General features: G+C 41.8%; 1 protein-coding gene across 8 annotated transcripts in view; it reads right to left on the bottom strand.

The window, feature by feature from the left end:
* Positions 1–264: 264 nt before the first annotated feature.
* AHI1 (Abelson helper integration site 1) overlaps positions 265–12,902 on the bottom strand; it is a 178,487-nt gene continuing 165,849 nt past the window's right edge. For 6 of the 8 annotated variants that reach the window (XM_046677791.1, XM_046677796.1, XM_046677792.1 and 3 more), the window contains 2 exons: positions 6,079–6,181; positions 265–1,144 (listed from right to left, as the gene is read on the bottom strand). In XM_046677791.1, the coding sequence (XP_046533747.1) occupies positions 1,142–1,144; positions 6,079–6,181 (106 nt within the window). In that variant the 3' untranslated portion in view covers positions 265–1,141. Of the gene's footprint in view, positions 1,145–6,078; positions 6,182–12,902 lie in introns of those variants that run through there. The other 2 variants (XR_006890852.1, XM_046677793.1) reach the window with 1 other exon arrangement.

The raw sequence follows: 12,902 nt of genomic DNA, 5'->3' as shown, positions 1-12,902 counted from the left end.
CTTTCACAAACGCCCCCCTGCCCCTTTAAGTTCTACACAGCAGGGCATGTTCACCAATTTTCATGCCTCTACAGCATGTGCAGGGACAAGAGCCAAAGACATTCTTACTAAAAGATATTTCACGTTGGGTATACATCTGGGCAAAATTTACACCTCAATGCTCCAAACGGTTTTTCTCACTTCTTAATTTAATGGAATCAATTGTCCAATTTGGTAAATAAGTTCTCTAATTTTACATTAGTTTTGACCTTCTTGGGGTTACTGACAGACTTACAATCACATAGTTGGGAAAGGAGAAGGGGCAAGAAAAAAACAAAGAAATGATCTTTCCTATTATAACATTATACTTCAAAATATACAATCACATAGCAATGACACTGTTATTCTGCAACTAAAGGAATAAACAATGCAGTGTAATAATTTAAAATGAAACATTAAAACTAAAATAAATATTAAACAATGTTAGTCTACAAATCACTTATATGCTTAAATATGAAATGCTTTTTTGAAAAAGTACAGGAATTTGGAACACTGTTGCCAGTCCAGCCACAAGCCACTTTTAGTTTAGGTGGATCAAGTCACATATCTGAGTCATTCAAAACAAACAAATTTGTTCTCTTTTAATGCCTTTCTTAAAATTGGGACCACTTTGAATACACAATATTCTGAAGCTGCTTATTTTTTAAATATTAAATTTGAAAAGCAGATACTTCATATTCTGAGCATAACATCACACATATAACCACATTACAGATACAATAATATTAAATGATTACTTAATGGATATGCGAAAAATGCAAACACTTTTTCTCCATATTTGCTGAGTAGCCACAAGGGTTTTTTCTTTACTGGTTTTCCAACAGTGACGTTGATGCAATTACTAATAAATACAAATATCAACCAATACTTTGATCAAGAACAATCACGATGGTTTATAACGATTAAGCTCGAAAGGCCGCACTTATTTTCCACCCACATCTCTCTTCTGATTTTTCTAGATTCTTTCACAAGGAAAGCAGTGGACCCTTCCTTTCTTCCTTAAATCTGAAAATTCCGAACTCTGAAGAGAAATTCCATTCGGTTTAATTTGTCATTTCATTTCTGTGTACTTGGTTCTGTCTCTTCATTCTTCTCCAACTCTTTACTAGGAGAAAAGTACACCAAATGTACTAAGTAGAATGTAAGCAACGTCTTTTGGCCACAACTGAATCTTGGTGTGCCCAGGAAACAGCACAGGCAATAAAACACACTGTGCAACACACCCCCCAACTAAGGCTATGATACTAATGACCAATCTTCCAGTCTGCCTCTCGAACGCCCTGTGAACATCCTGAGTGTCATCAGCACCTACTTAAGGCCTGCTCCAGCACTGACAGTTAACACAAGCAAAACAACCCACACTTCTCAAATACAGACACTAAGTACTCCACACCCTAGGGAACTTCCAGAAGTTAGGAGCAGGCAATCAGAGCTTATAAAATTCTTCATTCATTGGGGAAAAAATTGGATGATGCGTCGGGTTAGTGACTGGAAAGGATGTAGATCATTTTATTAAATAACATTCTTTCATTTAGTCTATGGCTGTGTCCGCTTTCACAAATGGGTTAACTATTCTATTTTTTCAAATAAATGCAAAAAATGGTGTCATTTTTTTTTTTAAAGTATGCTTTTTTTGGTGAGGAAAGTTAGCCCTGAGCTAACATCTGGTGCTAATCTTCCTCTTTTTTTTCCTCCCTGAAGCCCCAGCACACAGTTGTATATCCTGGTTGTAGGTCATTCTAGTTCTTCTATGTGGGATGCCACCACAGCAGGGCCTGATGAGCGGTGCCAGGTCCACACCCAGGATCCGAACCAGCCAACCCTGGGCTGCCGAAGTGCAGTGCACGAACTTGACCACTCGGCCACAGGGCCAGCCCTAGTGTGTGTCATTTTTGATTGACAAAGATAGTGATAGTTAACTGGGCATCTAGATGCAGCTTTACTACTACTACTACTACTACTACTAAAAATTATTATTAATAAAAATAATAATAAAGCAAATCATACCATTAATGAGAACCAACAATCAATATGCAGATAAAAGAGGAAGCTGCTTCTCAGAGACCAGGTAGCAGGACTGCTCCAACCCAAGGGGGAGGAGGAGGGGCTGAGCTGAAGTCTGCACTCCAGGACTCATGGCCCAGTGACACAAAAGGGCTGCTGTCTCTCCTCTATCCCAAGGGGTTAAACTGGGCGGCTCTTAGAAAGCGAGCACCAGCCTAAGTGTGCCGGCAGCCTGGCTGTGGTGGTCAGTTCCATCGTCATCCTGGAAAGGCTAGAGAATTACGGCCAAAGAGGGCAGGTTACCCATCTCCTGAGGGCCTTCCCTGGTGGCCGAGGAGGGTTACAGAACACCTGAGCTCTCAGGGACAGGCTCAACCTTAAATAGATGGTTGCACTATCCTTTCATATGAAAAACATTTACACCAGAGGGGAAAAAAATCCTCTGTCCCTGTTTCCTGATTTTAAACTTGTTAAATGGAGCTACCACAGATAAGCTGGTATTGTATACAGAGGCCCAAAAATATGTTTCAAGTGACTGGACTAGAGTATAAAATGGTGCAGAGAGGTCGGCCCTGTGGCCGAGTGGTTGGGGTCACGTGCTCTGCTTTAGCTACCTGGGGTTTTGCTGGTTCGGATCCTGGGCGCCGACCTACACACCACTCAACAAGCCATGCTGAGGCGGCGTCCCACACAGCAGAACCAGAAGGACTCACCACTAGAATATACAACTGTGTCCCAGGGGGCTCTGGGGAGAAGAAGGAAAAAAAGACGATTGGCAACAGATGTCAGCTCAGGGCCAAACTTTAAAAAAAAAAAAAAGGTGCAGACACGGTGTGCTGGGTCAAAAGGTGTCATTTCTGTCCCTGTGTGTATACAGGTAAAGTATATAAAACTAGCTCAAAATTAGAGTTTGATAAAAGTGGGGAAGACAGTAGTTAAAGGTTCAAATGGATGCTGGGCAGTCACCCAGAGACCCTACAAACATGTGCAGGGACACGGAGGGAGGAAGAGGAGCTCACAGGAATAACAAGGCAAACAGAGGGAGAAGGGTTTACGACCGTGGTAGGACAAAAACGAAGAAGAAAAACAGAAACAGGAAGGCAGCGAGAGGGGAGGCCACAGCTGGGATGGGGGAGACGGGCCCGCACACGCAGAAGATGCAGGACAAGCTAAGGAGACGGGGAGACTGCACCCAGAGGAGTGAGCAAACACAGGTACCCGCAGGGCCCTTAGGAGAGGAGCCCGAGGAGAAAGGAGTAAGCGGCAGCTCAAGTGGGCAGTAAGATAACATCTTTCAGGGAAATGAATCAGACTAACAAGAGGAAGGAGCTGTGGAGAGAGAATGACAGACTGCCCATGAACGGGAGGAAAGGGGCAGAACAGAAGGACAAGAAGTGCCGGACCAGTGCCCACCTCTGACCAGGGAGGCCCCCGCCGAGAGGGGAGAGGCAGACGGCCCATCAGAGTGATGGGTGCCCACAGAGCAGGGGCCCACAGGCTCAGGCCGAGATGAGATGTCGTCTAAACAGACACAGGGACCAACCCAAGTCCCGTCTTCCTCTGAGGCATCTCCTCAGAAAGTATCCCCTTGAGCTAACAGAGGAAGAGAGTAACCAAGTGAGGCCTTTTAAAAGGCAAATCATATGAAAAAAGAAAGGAGGGGCCGGCCCAGGGGCTCAGCAGGTAAGTGCGCACGTTCTGCTTCTGCGGCCCGGGGTTTGCAGGTTCGGATCCCGGGTGCAGACAAGGCACCGCTTGGCAAGCCATGTTGTTGTAGGTGTCCCACATATAAAGTAGAGGAAGATGGGCACAGATGTTAGCTCAGGGCCAGTCTTCCACAGCAAAAGGAGGAGGATTGGCAGTAGTTAGCTCAGGGCTAATCTTCCTCAAAAAAACCAAAAATTAAGAGATAAAAAATAAAAAGAAAAGAGAAAGGAAAATGCACATAGCGAGATTTTGAAAGGAATATGAAAGCAGGTTAGCGTTTGTGTGTCTGTTAAGAGTGAAAAATAAGATTCACAAAAATACGGGGCCCTACTCCACAAGAGCTTCAACCCAGTAAATATCCCCTGCAGGTTTACCATGGCAGACAGCAGGCTCAGCACTGGGGAGAATGGAACGTGAGCATGTCACGGCCCTGCGTAAGCACTGGCCTTCCAATCAGAGTCAGCAGACAAAGCCATGGCTGAGAGAACCTGAACCTGGAGCAGAAGATCGAGTCCTGGTGCAGACACGTGCTGGCTTTGACTCTTGAGACCCTGAATTCTTTAAATGCAGAAAGAATGGGCTGTGGGAAACTTCTGAAATTACTTTCATTTTAAAAGAAATGCTCAAGTATTACATATCAAGATACATTGAGTAGAAAAATTAGAAAATATACAGAGAAAAATGAAAAAAATCACCACAATTCCACCACTCAGAGATAACTATTGCTATTTTTTGATGTATATTATTCAATACTTTATGTATATGCTATATGTAAATTATTTTATAATCTCTTTCTTTTACTTAAAAATCTATCATAAGCACCTTTCCATGTCTATGAAAATACTTCCATAATGTAACGAGTAACGTCACAGGGTATAACATTATATAAATGTTTCATAATTCAATTAACCCTTTATTCACAAAAATGAATGTTTTTCCTTCTCTTTTTTAAACACTGCTTGAAGGAGTAGGATTTTAACTGAATCTCTGCATGTAAACTTGACTACTTTCCTACAATGGATTCCTGGAAGCAGAATTGTCAGATCAAAGGACATGAACGATTGAAGAATGATGAACATGTTACCCCACCATCCCTCACGAAGAAGGGGTCCGCCTCACACTATGACAGCAGTGCCCGGGACTGCATTCCCAGCCCCTCACTGACACTGGGGATTGTAAGTGTTTGAAACGCGTCGCATTTTGTGAGGGAAAAACACTGCATCATTCATTGTTTTAATTTCTATTAATCTGATCACTGGAAGGTAGACATTTTTCATATGTTCATTGCCGTTTATACATATTTCTTTAAGAATGTCCTGTGCATACCCTTCGCCAATTTTTCTATTGGTGTACTTGTCTTCCCTGTTGATTTTTTAGAGCTTTTTATATGTATTAATCCTTTATCTGTCATGTATTTTGTGAAATTCTTCCCTATCTCAGGTTATTGTTTGTTTTCAGATTTTGCTTATGGTGTTTTTTTCTCTTTAACATACATCATTTTAAAATTTCTATTATTTAAACCTAAAAATCTGCTTCAAAATGTTTTCTGATTCTAGTATCAAGGTTGAAAAGTCACTCCTTAACCCATGATTATATAACTACTGATCTATATGTTTTCTGCACAGATTTTATTTTTTTACAATTAAAATCTAAAAATACTTATGAAAATTTTGAATCTATTTCCCAGATAGACAAATTCATACAAGCGGACGTGACAGGGCTGTAACACTCCACCTTCAGCCAACAAACCCCATGACTACCTCACAGAGAGCACAGAGACTTCCTCAAGGCCGTTCCCGCCTTCTCCGTCTCCATCCCCCCAGACATCACCACCATCCAGACACATTTTGCCCCACTTGCCTGTCTCAGTGGAAACAGTGCCCCACTTCCTTTTTTCTTGTCTCCAATTCTCACCCATGTGTTTCCTCCCGTCCCCAGGGATTTCCCCTCACCCTAAACCTTGAACGGCCCCTCTCAGTTTGTAAATATTCTTGTCATTCCCCATGTAAAGATCTTCTCTACATCCTGTGTTTCCCACAGTTGCTGCCCAGTGTTCTTTCCCTGGAGGCCCAGCTTCTTGGAGAAGCAGTCTACCCTGACGGTCTTCTCCCTCTGACTGGACACAATCTGACTCAGGCCCCCAGGACCCTCCACCAAAGCCGTCCTCTGGAAGGTCACAAACGGCCTCTTGGCTGCAAACTGCAAAGGGTACTTTTCTGGCCTTATTTTACTTGTTTTTCTCTTTGGCGTTGTCACTGTTGACCAGGCCTTTCCTAAATCTTTCCTTGCTGACTCTGTGACACCACTTTCTCCTGGTCTTCCTCTTACCTCTATTAGGGTGACTTTGCGGCCAGTTTGCTCATTCCTCTTCACTGGCATGTCCACTGTGTGTCCTCGGTCCTCGCGGCTCTGTTCTTTCCCAGCCTCAGAACTACAGGAGAGAGATCAGAAACGAGGAGCCATAAGAAAACTGCTGAAACAACTCAGAGGAGGCTTGGATCTAGGAAAGGGGCAGTGGGAAGGGAAGGGGAGATAACAGAAGGACCTGAGAGGAAAACCCTTGACAGACTGAGCGGTTCTATGTGGGGATGAGAGACAGGGCTGCCAAGAATAATGCAGACATAAACCTCTGGCTGGGCTCCTCCTTAACCGTGATGAAGGGACGAGAATAAAACAAACTTTACTCCTCTCAGAGAAGTATTAGATGGCTGCGAAAAACCAGAAAGCTTTTTTATCAGATTAGAAGGATAAATGTGCATGTGTGTGTGCGCGTGGAAAACTACAGGAGACTCCTTAATGACAAAGATAGGGTGAAGGAAGCTCATGCATGAGGGAGTGATGAGAGACTGACCCGTGGAACAAAAAACGCAGCTTTTCAAATGGTTCAATCATAACAGTAAAATATAAAACAAGTACCTTGCGGATGACTGTGCAGCCCTGCAAATTATGTTAACACAAAGAAAATACAAAAACAATGCAAAAAGGGAAAATCAAAGAATGGAAGACAGTGTCTCCTTTCTACGATGACCAGGAATGCTGGGAGACATCAAAAAAGAGCTTGAAAACTATGCAAGAATTACAAAATCAGGTAATAAGCAAGACTGAACAGAGACTGCTATGGACTGAATTGTGTTCTCCTAAAGTTCACAAGTTGAAGCCCCACCTGTGAAGTGAAGCTATTTGGAGACAGGGCCTTTAAGGAGGTAATAAAGGTTAAATGAGGTCATCAGGGTGGGGCCTGAATCTACAAGACTGGTGTCCTGATGAGAAGAGGAAGAGACACCAGAAAACTCTTTCTTTCCACATATGCTCTGAGGAAAGGCTGTGTGAGGACACAGCAAGAAGGGGGCCACCTGTAAGCCAGCCCGAGAGGCCTCACCAGAAACCAACCCTGCTGGAAGCTGATCTTGAACTTCCAGCCTCCAGGGCTGTGAAAGAACAAAGGCCTGTTGGTTAAGCCCTCCAGTCTGCCGTATCGTTACGGCAGCCTGAGAAGACTAATATGGAGATACACAAGCAAGAAAATGAAGCCAGATGACTGAGAAGGAGAATTATGAGATGAAAGAACAAATAAAGTACATTTAGAAAGGAGGAGAATGATGAGAGAGAAAGGAAAGGTTGAACTCTGAAAAAAAGCACTGATAATTTACAATCTTGACCAGTTTGAAGTCCACCCTTTCAGCCTCATCTCCAGGGAACCTGTGCTCTAGCATTAAGCAAAAACTCCAGTGTCTGTGGAGGCCACAGTGATGCAGTGGACAAGGGAAGCAGGCCAGGGATAGTGGAACAGGATGGTGGCAAGTTGGAAGTGGACGGCCCATCCAAGGGAGGCAGCCCACTGCCTCAGCACCAGCCGATGATGCCACGGAGGAATGTGGAGTTGTGGTCGAGAACTTTGGATTATTTTCCAGAGAAGGCAGAAAGCTGCATTTATGTGAAATCTTTTTATATTTGGGCAAGTAATAAAATTACACACACATACAGTAGCCCCAACCAAAGACAACAGGACTGAAACTGGTTCGCAGGCCCAAGATTTCAACCTCTATTTCAGCCACAGGGCACCCTGCTGGCCTCAGGGTACCCAGGCACTTCCACACTTCCGTGCCCTGCTCCTGCGATCCTCCGGACTTCTAGGACCTCCTCTTTTTGTCCACCTGTCTCTACATGGTCTTTCAGACGTAGACGCTGCCTTACATCTTTGGCTTCCCCTGACCACTCCAGGGAGTCAGACTATGGGATCCTCTCTGCCGTTTCTCTCTCATAATCAATGTGCACTCTAACAGAAAGCTACCTTGAAAATACAGACAACATCTGGACTTGCGCTTGCAGCCTAGGTGGAGTGACAAAGATCAGATTTACTCCTGCATAAAACAATGAAAAAAAACTGGACAAAATACATGAAACAACAATTTTCAAGATACTGAATCATAGACGATGAAGGATGGTGGTCCCCAAGAGATGGGAAATAAATGAGATGAGCCCTATGATGGCCCAGCTTACTGCCTTGAGAGTGTCTAGGCCCCAGCACAGGGAGTTTAAACTCGTGTGGAGCCTGGCGGACTCCCTGAGTAAGAGCTGATAGTCTGGGGAGACCCAAGAGGCTAAGTTCATGGTGTGCTAGAGAGGGGAGAGCCCACAGTGAGAGATCTTGAAGATGCGCGAAGGTTCCCTCCTAGTATGGAGCAGAGCTCCGAGGAGCGCCTACATGGGAGGAAGCTACCTGAGGCCAGGAACCGCGCCCATTCCTGTCAGTTAGGCTGAAAACCTCACAGCTCAGAGGGTCCTGGGTGGAGCAGCCAGAGGGCTTGTGCCAGCAGTGAGGAAGAATGAGCCTGAGTCTAAACACAGCTCCAGCCCCACCTAACAAATCTTAGAAGCAAGACCTGAAAGGACCACACTGTTTTGAAGTAGCTTAACTACATTCTAGAACACAACTGAAGAATATTCACAGGAATACAAAAATATCCAGCAGCCAAAAGACAAAATTTTCAATGTTTGGCATCCAATAAAAATTTACTAGGGAGGCAAATAAATAGGAAAATGCAAATCATAATGAGAACAGAAAAACTGAAATAGAACCAGAACTGACACAGATGTTAGAATTATCAGACAAAGACCTTACAACAGTTATTATAACTATATTCCACCTGCTCAAAAGGTTAAATAAATACATGGAAGATATACAGAAGACCCAAATTGAATTTATAGAGATAAAAATTAAAATATCCTAGATGAAAAATATACCAGATAGGATTAAAGGCAAATTAGACATTGCAGAGAAAAGATTAGATAACCTGAAGACATAGCAATGGAAATGATCCCAGGTGAAATACACAAAGAAAAAAGAATTAGACAGAGCATCAGCGAGCAGTGGGACACCTTCGTATGGCCTAATATGTGCGTAACTGGAATCAACAAAGAAGAGAGAAACAGCAAGATACAGAAAAAAGGGCAGAAGAAAAAATGGTCCCAAATGTTCCAGATTTGATGAAAACTATAAACCTACAGATCTAAGCTCAACCAATCCCCAGAACAAGAAACATGAAGAAAATTACAAGGCACAGCATAATCAAACTGCTCAAAACCAGTGATCAAGAGAAATCTTCAAAGCAGCCACAGTAGGGGAAAACATGTTATGCAGAGAGGAGCACAGATAAGCCAACAGCCTACTTCTTGTTGGAAAAAAATGCAAGTGAGAAGACAGTGGAGCAACATCTTTAAAGTACCAGAGAAAAATGCAAATCTTTCAACACAGAATTCTATACCAAAGCAACTTTCAAACACGAAGGTGAAACAGACCTTTTCAGACATGCAAAAAGTGAAGGCATTCATATTATGCCAGCCAACACTACAAGAAATGTTGAAGGGAGTCCTTCAGGCAGAAGTAAAACGACAGCAGATGGAAATATAGCTCTACATAAAGGAGTGAAAAACACTGGAAGTGGTAACAAAATGGAAGAATATGAAAGATTTTTTTCTTATTGTTCAATCTCTTCAAAAGATCACAGTTTAAGCAAAAGTAATAACAATGTAGCAAGGGGTTTATAACATATATAAAAAAAAATGTATGACTACAGATGCATGAAGGTTAGGAGGGATGAAACTCAAGTGCATTGTTTTAAAGCTCTTGAAGATATGCTTGTGCAATAAGGATTTGTATTCCAACCCCAAAGAAATCACTAAAACAGCAAAACAAAGATTTATAGATAATAAGCTCACAAACAAGATAAAATGAATAAAAACTACTAACCTAAAAGAAACCAGAAAAAGATGAAAAAAGGAAACAAAGAATTGATGAGACAAATAGAAAACAAAAAGCAAAAGCAGTATGATAGGCTAAAACTCAACCATATTAATAATCATACTAGATGTAAATGTTTGTCTAATTGGCCTAAATAAAAGGCAAAGATGGTCATATAGGATAAAAAAGCATGAACTCAACTTTTAACCTATCTGTGTCTTTATATTTAAAGTTTGAAAAAACATACAACATTCTAACACTATTAAAAGAAAGCTGGAGTGACTTTAATGTTAAAATAGACTGCAGAACAAAGAATATTACCAGAAATAAAGTCATTTAATAGTAATAAGGGCATCAATCTCACAAGAGGACATCCGATCCTAAATATATGGGCACCTAATACAGAGCTTCAAAATATATGACACAAAAACTAACAGAACTGCAAGAGGAAAAAAACAAGCCTACAATACTAGTTGGAGAGCTCCATACCCAACTCTCAATAACTGATTGAGCAGGCAGAAAATTAGTAAGGCAACACAAGATGTAAGCCACACTCAGCCCATGTGATCTCATTTATTTATGCAAGAACACTCTGGTAGACAAGTGAATAATACACACTCTTTTCAACGGCACTCAAAACTTTTACCAAGAGAGATCATATTAAGGATCACAAAACAATTCTGAATAAACTTAAAAGGATTCAGATCATCCAAACTACGTTCCTTGACCACAACGGAATTAAATTAGAAATCAATGACAAAACGATCACTGGAAGAATCCCTAAATAATGGAAATCAAACAACCCGCATGTCAAAGAAGAAATCCAGATGAAAATTATAAAGTGTTTTGAATGGAATGAACATGAAACCACAACATATCAAAACTTGTGGAATGCAATTAAAGCAGCACATGGTGCGAATTTACAGCACTAAGTGTTTATACTGGGAGAGAAGGTGTGAAATCAATGACCACAGTTTACACTTTAAAAGGTAGAAAAAGAACAAATTAAACTCAAAATAAGCAGAAATAATAAATATCAGAGTGGAAATAAATGAAACAGAAAATAAACAATAAAGAGAAATCAATGGAACAAAAAGCTGGTTCTTTGAGATCAATAAAACCGATAAACCACTAGTCAGGCTGATTTAGGGGGTGGGGGATAAAGAAATTATCAATATCAGGAATCAGAGAGGCAATATTGCCGCAGATTCTATCAATATTAAAAAGATCATGGGGAAATACTATGAATAAGTTTATGTCAATAAATTCATCCAGCTGGATGAAATGGGCAAATTCCTTGAAAGATACAAACTATCAGGCTTATACAAGAAGAAATAGATAACCTTAATAGCTTCACTTCCATTACATAAATTGAATTATCTTTCAAAAAAAGAAAACTCCAGGCCCAGACAGTTTTACTGTTGAGTCCACCCAACATGTGAATAAGAAATAGTGACATCAGTGAAAACGGCGGAGTAAGGCCTTCTGAAAATTCTCTCCTGCAAATAACCTATGAAAAAACTGGCTAATATGGTTAGAACCAACCTTTTCAGAATTCCTGAAACTAGCCCAAAGCATGTAGCAACCTGGGGAATGTTTGTTCAAGAAAAGAGGTTCAGTCTTGGTAAGAACACCAAGCTTTGTGTCATCTTAACTTGACCTAGTCCCATCCCCCACTGTCCAGATCTTTGGGGACCTTGAAAGGAACAGCCTGCATGTATGGTGAAAGCCAACAGCCTGGCAGCCAGGGGAGGAAGCAGGACAGGGCTGGAGCTCCTCCAAAGCCTCGTTCCCAAAGAGCTGTGATTATCCGACCTGTCTGGAGGTACCACTTGTAAGGCTGTCTGTATCTGACTTTGCTCTGGGCTTGCCTTTTCCTTGGGAAACATTTGCTGAAAACAATTATAATTAACTTCACAGCTGCCTGAGAGGCGAATAACAGCAGGCAAACAGACTAACCAAAAAGCTGAAAAGGAAAAGATGGGAGAAGAATATGTCCACAGGGGTTTTGAAAAGCTCACACATATTCCTGGGAGTCGAGAAGGTCTCACACACGGGTAGGGCTGGGTGCGTGCACAGGAAGGGCCTGAGGAGGCCTTAAGCCCTCACCTCTGGCTGACCTTGACGCTCTGTGCAAGCCAGAAGCCAAGGTTAAGACAGAGCTGCCACTTGGCTGGCTCAGTGTTGAAGGTGCACAACACACCAACAGAGCCCCTTTGCAAGACTGGGGAGACTGACTGGTTCCAGTGTTTAAGGATATCTTATTAGCTGATCACTAATCTAATCGAGCAGAGACTTCAATGGCCAAACATTACATTTAGAGAATTTGTTCAGAGAAGTCACTTAACAAAGAACAACTACAATAAGTAGCAACAACAACAAACCCTGGGGAGGTGAAAGAATCTAATTTCCAGAATTATCACATTATATCATTTAAAATGTCCAGTCTTCAACAAAAGATTACAAGACGTGCAAAGAAACAAGAAAGTACGGCCCAGACACAGGGAAAAAAGCAATCAACAGAAATTGTCCCTTAGGAAGCCCAGACACTGGACTTTTTAGACAAAGACTTGACATCCACCATTGTAAATATGTGCAAAGAATTAAATGAACATATGAGAACAATGTCCACGAAATAGAGAATATTAATAAAGAAACAGAAAATGTAAAAGGAAGAAGTAAGACCAAGTCTACACCAACTCTTCTAGAAAAGTGAAGAGGTGGGAACTCTCCCCAACTCATTTCATGAGGCCAGCTTACCCTGATACCAAAACCAGACTAAGACATCACAAGAAAGGAAAACTACAGACCCATCTGCCTCATCAACAAAATTTTTAAAAATCCAAATAAAACTTCAGCAAATCAAGTCCACCAATTTATAAAAAGGATAGGTGGAGTTATCCTAAGAATG

This window comes from Equus quagga, chromosome 11 (genome assembly GCF_021613505.1).
Source record: "Equus quagga isolate Etosha38 chromosome 11, UCLA_HA_Equagga_1.0, whole genome shotgun sequence".
In the NCBI taxonomy this organism is placed as follows: domain Eukaryota; kingdom Metazoa; phylum Chordata; class Mammalia; order Perissodactyla; family Equidae; genus Equus; species Equus quagga.
Note: the sequence above shows the minus strand (reverse complement) of the source record. Positions and strands in the feature narration are given on the sequence as shown.